Genomic DNA, 9,116 nt, shown 5'->3' on the forward strand with positions numbered 1-9,116 from the left:
GCTCGAGATCCTCTGTTTACACCATAAACTCATAATTCCTGGGTTTCTTGATTGCCTACATTTTGGCATGCATTTTGTTAAAGATTAATGTGGGTAAAACTTTACAGTGGAAGATTTCTTGCCTCATTGAGTAGACAGATTTTTTAGCTACCAGCATGCTCTAACTAGAACAGAAAGTGCAATGTATTTTCTTTTCTGCTGTCCCCTTTCTCATCAGGACTTCAAGGAACAGATAGTCCATCATGCTGCAACCATCTTCCTGATCAGTTTCTCATATTGTGCCAATTACATCCGCATTGGGACACTGGTGATGGTGATTCATGATGCTTCTGATTGCTTCCTAGAGGTGAGCTCCACAATTTAAGTGCCTGGCAAGGCCTAGTTGGCAGTGATGATCTTTAGCCAAGTGCTGTCTTTTGATCTAGCACAATGAGGGACAATCATTGTGGGGTTTCACTGATAACATATTGATGATCTCCTCACGCAGCTTAGGGTGCCCTACAGAGAGCCAGGAGGAGACATGAATACCTGCATGTGGATTGTATCGTATCTGGCTCGTTAGCGTCTTGGAGCATATGCAGATGCACTATCTTGGCCTGCTTTGTTTTATTGTTCTTTCTCCTTCCAGCCAACTAAGATATTCAATTACATGAAGTGGAAGAAAACTTGTGACAGCCTCTTTATGATCTTCTCAGCTGTTTTCCTCATCAGCCGCCTGATCATTTTCCCCTACACGTGAGTTTGCTGCAGTCAAGGGAAATGAAAAAACTGTCTTCTCAGAGGCAGGATAATTCAGCTGTGGGCTGAATCTTTTACTGCAGCCTTTGCTTTTAAATTCTTGAGCTCATGTCCCTGCCTTCTGCATAGGCTGCATTGCCACATGGCTGTTGTACCTGCCTTGGGCTAAACAAGGGTGGTCTTCCTTGGAGTTCAGAGTGTAATAGCAAGGACCTGAAATATACTGCAGAGGAGTTTTCAGCTTACAGCTCTACTCTGCTCATTTCCAGTGGGGAACGGAGAGTTGTCTAACATGTCATATATAAGAAGAGAGTGACTGAGGTGATACTTCTGTGACAATAGCTTTTGGGGGCTTACAGCCGCTCTCTTTCCAATGCAATTCTGTCTCTCTTGCAGAGTGCTCTATAACACCTACTATTACTCCATGGAGATATTCCAACCCTTCTTTGGATACTACTTTGTGAATGCTCTCCTGATAACTCTGCAGCTGCTCCATATCTTCTGGTCCTGCCTAATTATTCACATGGTCTACAAGTTCATCCTCCAGGGCACGGTATGAATCAGTTTGTAGTCCCCTGTACATCATATGGGGAGGGAGGATCCCCTGAGACTGCTGGGGAGCACAGGGAATCTATCTGGGGTGGATTCTTTTTTGTCCTAGTACAATTATACATGTAATCTCCTAACAGTGAGGTTAAAGGGTCGCTCAGTATTAGTGCAAGTTGACAAAAGAAGTAAAGTTTTTTTGAGTTGATATAAGATTGGGTTCACTTCTGAAGAGTATATTCAAGAAAAAATGTGGATTGGACTCCATAGGAGATATCTGTGAACAAAGCCAGTGACATCTGAGTGAGGATCTCAACACTTGGGTCAGTACTTCATTTGTAACAAAACTAAAATATCAAGGCAGAGAGTGTTGTTGTGATTGATGAGGCCAGTGCAAAAGTGCTTTCCTATAGTTTCTTCTCCAGGGGATTTCCAGTACAGGATTTTTAATTACAGTGTTACTAACATCACAGAATCACAGAATGGCTGAGGGCCCTCTGGAGGTCTTGTCCAACCTCCCTGGCTTAAGCAGGGCCACCTAGAGTAGCTTGTCCAGGCCCATGTCTGGATGGCTTTTGAATATCTTCAAGGAGGGAGATTCCGTAACCTCTCTGTGCAGTCTGTTCCAATGCTTAGTCACCATCAGGGTGAAAAAATGTTTCCTAATGTTGAGATGGAACCTGCTGTATTTCATTTTGTGCCCATGGCCTCTTGTCTTGGCACTGGGCACCACTGATAAGAGCCTGGCTCCAATCCTCCTTGCATCCTCCCTTCAGACATTTATATACATTGATAAAATCCCCCAGAGCCTTCTCTAGGTTGAGCAGTCCCAGCTCTCTCAGCTTTTCCTCACAGGAGAGATGCTTCAGTCCCTTAATCATCCTCATGGCCCTTTTGTTGGACTCTCTCCAGTATGTCCATCTCTCTCGTACTTAGTAGCCCAGCACTGGACACAGTACGCCAAGCATGGCCTCACCAGTGCTGACTAGAGGGGAAGGATCCTCTCCAGCTTTCCAGCTGAGCAGCCCCCAGTACATATTGGTGCATGGGGTTGTTACTCTCCAGGTGCAGGACTTTGCACTTCTCTTTGTTGAACTTCATCAGTTTCCTGTCAGCCCACTTCTCCAGTCTGCTGAGGTCCTTCTGGATGGCAACATGACCTTCTGGCATATCAGCGACTCCTCCCAGTTTTGTGTCATTGGCAAGCTTGCTGAGGTTACACTGTGCCCCATCATTAATGTATGCTTTGTGGGGGTTATCCTACAGTACTTTAGATGTCTGCAGAATAGATGCATTTGTCTAAACTAGCTGTCTGGGCTCCTTACATACTAGCAGACAGGCATGTCCTAAGCATAATTCATTCAACGTTGCACCAGGTATTGCCGGTTTGTCTCTATCAGTAACAGAGCAACCTTGGATATCTGAGATGCAGCTGTATAAACTGAAGTGACATGCACCCGTCTCTTTCTGACTGCAGCCTGTACTATCTGCTGTGAAACCAAACTGCTGCTCAGCATGAAATTATTCTCAGAATCAAAGACATGACCTAATGTGGCCACTTGCCAAGGATGTAGTCCAGGAGAAACAAGTCCATGCCCTGTGGGAGTTGACCTCATAGCCTGGGATGAGTTGTTTTATTACTATCCAACTGGGGAATTCTGTCTTATGGGAACTGAGAACAAGCATGAAAGGCTCATCTTCATCCATATTGTCCACAGCTTCCATTGCAGTTATTACAGTGTCAAATGATGAGGTAGTGGATAGTGTTATTAGAAGGAAATGAGCCATCAGGAAAAACATACTGAAGCACATCCAGAATTTTTCTTTATATATAAAAGTTGTGATTTAACCCCAGCAGGCAACCAAGTACCTCACAGACGCTCACTCACTCTCCCCCACCTCCTCACCGTGGGATGGGGAAGAGAATTGAAAAGATAAAAGTGTGAGAACTCATGGGTTGAGATGAAGACAGTTTACAAGGTAAGGCAAAAGCTGCACTTAAAAGCAAAGCAAGAAACTCATTTGGTACTTCCCATGAGTAAGCCTGTGTTCAGCCACTTCCAGGAAAACAGGGATCATCACGTGTAAGTTTCTTGGGAAGACAAATGCCGTCACCCTGAATGCCCCCCCCCCCGCCCTTCCTCCTTCTTTACCCCAGCTTTTATTGCTGAGCATGATGACACATGGCCAGTCTGGGTCAGCTGTCCCGGCTGTGTCCCCTCCCATCTTCTTGTGCACCCTCAGCCTCCTCACTGGCAGGGCAGCATGAGAAGCTGGAAAGTCCTTGGCTCTGTGGCTCTGCGCAAGCACTGCTCTGCAACCACTGAGAACAGCGGTGTGTTAGCACTGCTACTTCCGTCAAAAGTCCAAAACACAACATCATATGAGCTTCTGCAAGGAAAATTAACTCTATCCCAGCCAAAAACCATGACAATAAATTATCTGCCATATTTGATGCAGAAAATATGTATTTGAGGTCTTTCCATATTGAGCCATAAGTAGAAAAGAAAAATAGTCCCACGCAGATGTTTCAATGGTCATCTCAGACATATGGCCTAATTTCTGTGTAGTCCTGTGTTGAGCCAGAAGTTGGACTCAGTGATGCTTGTGGGTCCCTTCTAACTCAGGATATGCTATGATTCTAAGACATTTAGTAGCCCAAAGCAGTATCAGCAGAAATACTGAACATTCTCCCCTTTTGAGAGCCATGAAATTCTCACTCCAGTCAGAAGTTCAGATTGTTCTGATAGGTCTTTCTGATCTCTGTAATTTTCCTCCCCGACTACAGGATTATCTGCACCACCTTCTCACTTGATGTTTCCTAATCCCCAGTACTTATAGTTCAGCCTTGATCTTGAAGTAAGGGGTTTCACTTCCTCATACAGACAACTGTCTTTTTTCATGCAGCCATCTAGTTCCTTTGTGAATCTTGCTAGGTTTAAGGCTTCAACCATATTCTATTTCCATAAATTTAAAAAAAAATTAGGAATACTGATTTTCGTTTGTGCTTCTGCTGCGGAGCAAGAGTCTTTGTACACAGTTTCTGAACTGCCAATTCGAGAACAACATGGGATCGAGGTTGTTCACAAAATGTGGCATCTGCTATTTCTATTGTCCTTGCAGGCAGTTTGACTTGAGTACAAGTTCACATTCTTACAAATCCTATCTGCTTTTGGGTGTGGTGATCTTTAGAAAAGGCTTCAGACTAAATAGTCTGCTTAATATGATCCAAGTGCTATCCCCAGAAGAATGTATATAATAAATGGAGACTACAGAGCACATCCAGAACTAACAAGCTCCTGAGGAGTTTCCAGGCCTCAGGTCACAGAAGGGGTTTGCTGCTTTCCTTCAGAGTGTTCTTTCCAACAATGGGTGTGGACACTGTGAATTTGTTCCCAGTTTTGGCATCTTGTATTGCAGAGTAGAAACAGCCTGAGAAGCCAGCAAGTGTTAAGCTGCTTTCTCTAACTTGCCTTTTTACTGCATTATTTCTTTTTTGTCTTCCTTTTAAAGCAAGGAATTAAGTACAAAAGTGGACTACTGATCTCTTAATAGCAAGAGGAAGAACCTGAATATAAAACTGAATGTAGAGTTGAGCAGCTTTATGTTGAGCTATTGGTTTGTTTGAAAGCATATGTTTTCCAAAGCAGACCGCTCAGCTTGCAGCCACCCAGAATCTATCTCCTTGTCCCTTTTGAAAAATATAAGAGTTTGATTAACTGCTTCTTCCCATCCTTCTGCATGCAACAGACACTGTGGATCTCCTCAGCCGTACACAGTTGTCTTCAGTCCTGGGCATATGTGATTTGGTGCTGCTTCTCAACCTATATAGTAGTTCCTAATGTTTATCAGGATCACAGTTAAGGTACCACTGAGACAGAAGTCAAGTAGATGGAAAGAAACTGTTTCCAAAGGTGATGTAAAAGCTAAAAGATCATCATAGAAATGTGTGCCAGAAGCAGGTGGCTGAAGTAGCAGCCACAGTCTTTAGCATATGTATCAGCTAGCACAGTTTCTTGTGCAGACTTCTGCATTTGTATTGTTTCTCATTTACATTTTTCTGTAGATGGAAAAGGACATGAGAAGTGACACAGAAGAAAGTGACAAGGATGAAGAAAAAGAAAAGATCATGGAAAAGGAGAAAAATGGGATCACGTGTTTCAGCAATGTAACTAGCAGCAATTATATCCAGAGGAATGGGTCTGAGACACTGAACAACAGAGCCCATCTCACCAATGGCCACGTCAAGGAAAGATAGCTACTGCTCACATTCTGTCTGATCTGGTCTTTAATGAATCCAGTCCACCGTCTTTAGAAAATGTTTTGCTCATTGCGTAGATATAAAGGATTGCCATTGCAGTATCATAGTTGAATTCCTGCTTCCCGTAAACAGAATTGTTTATAGTCACTGATATTTGAGGGAAGTTTTTGGTCTTTCTTCAATAAAAGCTTACTATAGGTTGTTGCCTTGAAGCAGATAGAAAGGGATCAAAGTGGTTTGACTTGTATTAGACTGTACCATAATAGCTGTTAAATGTGTTAATCTTGAAAAATACAACAGTGGTTAACTTTGGCAATGTCAAGTCTTAATTGCCTAATGTTGTTTGGTAGGAATCTGTTTATTCTTGATCAGCTTCTGGAGGCCCTGGCCCATTGCCACTAATGATTATGGAAAGTAAATAAGTGTGAAACTCTAAATCTTATTACAGGGACACCTCTTTCAAGAAGACAAGTGGCCCATACTTACTCATAAAATTAAAACTGTGCATAGTGGAATAAAAGCTCTGGAAAGACATAGGAGAAAACATTTTCTTCTGACAGGAAATGCTCCTTTGTGCCATGTGACCAGTTTTGTAATTGTACGGAACTCAGTCCCTTCTGTTGTCTCAAAGGTGGAAACTCCAAAGCCCAGTCTGATGACAGTTCCCACCCAAATCATGGTTAGAAGAGCTGGAAAATCCAGGCAGCTGTGTCTCAACTGCCAGGTAATCCATTAAGCCTGTCTTGGAAAGGAACACTGTCACAAGGGAGGGGACAAGAAACTAGGTACTCTAGAAGACAACACTGATTAAGTGCTCATGTTTTTATCTAGTGTAATTGGCACAGTGGAAGATGTTTACAGAGTCAGCTTGGTAAGAAGGGAATAGATTACCCCTGTCCTCAGAGGAAAAAGGATCCAGAGAGGTTCTGCTGAACTTCATGAAATAATGCTTTAACTTAGCCTTCAAAGTCTAGGGCCTTTGTCTAGATGTGTCAAAAGTAGAAAGTTTAAAGCAGTGGACCATGAAGTTATGACGCAGTTCTGATTCAGTTCCTTTAGATGTTCTGTATTTTATATCATCCAGTGTAGTATTAGATTTTTGATTCTGTAATCTCTTAAAAGAGTTAAATTAGTATGGCATGGATTTCTGTCTTATAGATCAATTAAACTATGAAACCAAAGTATTAACAGATTCACTGTTATGAGAGTAGGGAGTTAGACTGCCAGGGCCATGCAGATACTTCCCTGTATATGTCTGGTAAGGTTCAACGCTAATGGCGGGACACGGACCAAGGAAATGCCTGATTCAGGGAGATGGCACACATTTTTAAAGTTAAGAGGCAAATGACAGTCTAGAAGGACAAGAGCATTTTCAGCAGCACACCAAGTTCACCTGAAATGCAGGAAAGATTTGATCTGAGCCTTTGATCTTACGTTTTAGTCAAAATACATTGGATAATTTCAGAGGAAAAAGTGGTTCTAGCACAGGTGATTCCAGGGCAGCAACACGCTCTGGAGCGGACCATCATCATTTAAATTCGTATTTGTTGAAGATAGTTTCTCTCTGAAATGTTGGGCTAATTCAAAGTTCAAAGTGTATGTTCTGTATTACTGTCATATTTCCTTAATCCACATGTACAATCTTGCCACTCCTCTGCAGGTGATGTGTTCAGGAGGAATGGTTACGTATCATTTTGTACTTCTGAATGTAAAAGATCTTTATAAATTACTTTTGAAAAGTTTGATTGTCTGGGCTCTTTTCTATTTCTTTGACTAGCAGGGGGTAACCTGGCTAGTTGCACCACCTGGGTGGATGAGGGAGTGACACAGTAGACGCATACGGGTTCCATTGCCATGGTCGTTACACTTGCAGCATCCATGGAGAGGATGTTGCATACTCAGAGCATTCAGCCATGGTAAGTTATGCCAGTAAAGAACAGCAGCTGCCTCGTTTGACTCCTACTAGGTAAAGCTGCATTTGGCCCTGGATCAGGACACTTTGGGGCACCCCTACATTAAAGCTAGGGGCAGTCCACGTTACCTGGCACTGCTAAGGCAATGGCAAGTCCGTGACTGCAGCACTGGGAAGATGCTTTGAACTGCAAGGTTATGGGAAGGGAAAGGAATGCCTGGTCTTCTTTTTAATGAGGTTTCTGAAGGGTAGGAAAGATCTATGTTGTAAAATCACAACATACCTCACCTGAGAAGCAGAATGCTTCCCAGAGACTCCGTGATACACTGTGGAGCCAGTACAAATATATACTAATGTCTGCTGAATTTTATCCTCAGGGCTATACTATCCCCCCGAAGATGGAGATAAGCTCTTGCCAGGCTCATTAGTAGGTAAATCTGTTCATTGTGAAAGGGTGCATCAAGGATTCAGGAGAGCTGTTGGTGTTGATTAAAAACACTTTTAACTGAATAACTGAGTATGAGTGATGAGTCACCGGGGCAGATCACACTGCAAAATTTGTTTTCTTTCCTATGCTATTTGCTATGGCTTAAAGAAGCTGTGTGCAATCAGTTTGCTCCCCACAATGGCTCCACCTTCTTTCCTTATGTCTGCTCTGGTATTGGGAAGCTTATGAGTGCTGTGTTAGTCTTTCTGAATTTATCATAACAACTCACTCTGCCATCACCCACCAATAAGATTCCTCTTGGAGTATCACAGCCCCCTGCACAAAGAAGCTGCTGTAAAAACCTGCAGCGAGAATCCTAGTGATTTGTCTGCTAAATAAACCAGCAAAGCAGATAGAGCAGTGGGCACCGGAGCAGAATCTACTTCCAATGCATCTTTATCATCCACGCGCACAGGAAAGGTGTGTGTCACATAAATGTCATCAAGCAGCTGTGGGGATGGGGTTTCCAGCAGCAGGTGAGCTATGAGAGAGAATGTCTCCTGGTGTCCCCAGGCTGCTATGCAGTGAAGAGTATCAGGGACTGAGAGAGAATGTCTCCTGGTGTCCCCAGGCTGCTATGCAGTGAAGAGTATCAGGGACTGGCAAAGTATGGCCCCCAGGGCTGGCAGCTAACATGGATCTACCGACTCCAGTGACACAGGCATCTAGTACTATTTTGGATCTTGTTTTAAGAGCAGTTTGCTTCATGCCTTCCCTTCCCCTTGCACACACGCAGGAAACATGGGAGATGTGCATCCACCATGTTTTTATCATTCAGACATATGCCCAAGGGAACCTTTACTTGGATGACTACACTTTGAACAGCATTGCTTTTCTCATTTGCACGTGTACAACAGACACAGTGCCTGCAGGTAAGGGCGTCCCTAAGAAATAGCAAGGCATTGTTCAAAAAGCCAAAGTCATGTCTAAACACGGGAAGTGGAAAGGACCTGTAACTTTGGCAGATTAATATGAACATGCAGTAAAGCAGGCCAAGAAATACATTGAGAAACAACTTAAAAGGCAATGGCAATCTTCTCTGAAAAACACTGGAAAGACTGTAGGAATCATAAGATTATCAAAGCTGAGACAAGATCAGGCTAGAGTGAAAAAAAATAATGTGCTGCCTGCAACTTCCCTGCTCAGAAGCAGAGGGGAGCCAATACTTGCTG

General features: G+C 43.2%; 1 protein-coding gene across 5 annotated transcripts in view; it reads left to right on the forward strand.

Annotated features, from left to right (window-relative positions):
• Nucleotides 1-7,287, forward strand: part of CERS4 (ceramide synthase 4) — a 54,491-nt gene extending 47,204 nt beyond the window's left edge. For all 5 annotated transcript variants that reach the window (XM_083811451.1, XM_083811452.1, XM_083811453.1 and 2 more), the window contains 4 exons: nucleotides 218-346; nucleotides 629-735; nucleotides 1,135-1,291; nucleotides 5,351-7,287. In XM_083811451.1, coding sequence (XP_083667577.1) covers nucleotides 218-346; nucleotides 629-735; nucleotides 1,135-1,291; nucleotides 5,351-5,542 — 585 coding nt within the window. In that variant the 3' untranslated portion in view covers nucleotides 5,543-7,287. The remainder of the gene's footprint in view (nucleotides 1-217; nucleotides 347-628; nucleotides 736-1,134; nucleotides 1,292-5,350) is intronic.
• Nucleotides 7,288-9,116: the final 1,829 nt, after the last annotated feature.

Source organism: Anser anser, assembly GCF_964211835.1.
Source record: "Anser anser genome assembly, chromosome: 25".
NCBI classification, from domain to species: domain Eukaryota; kingdom Metazoa; phylum Chordata; class Aves; order Anseriformes; family Anatidae; genus Anser; species Anser anser.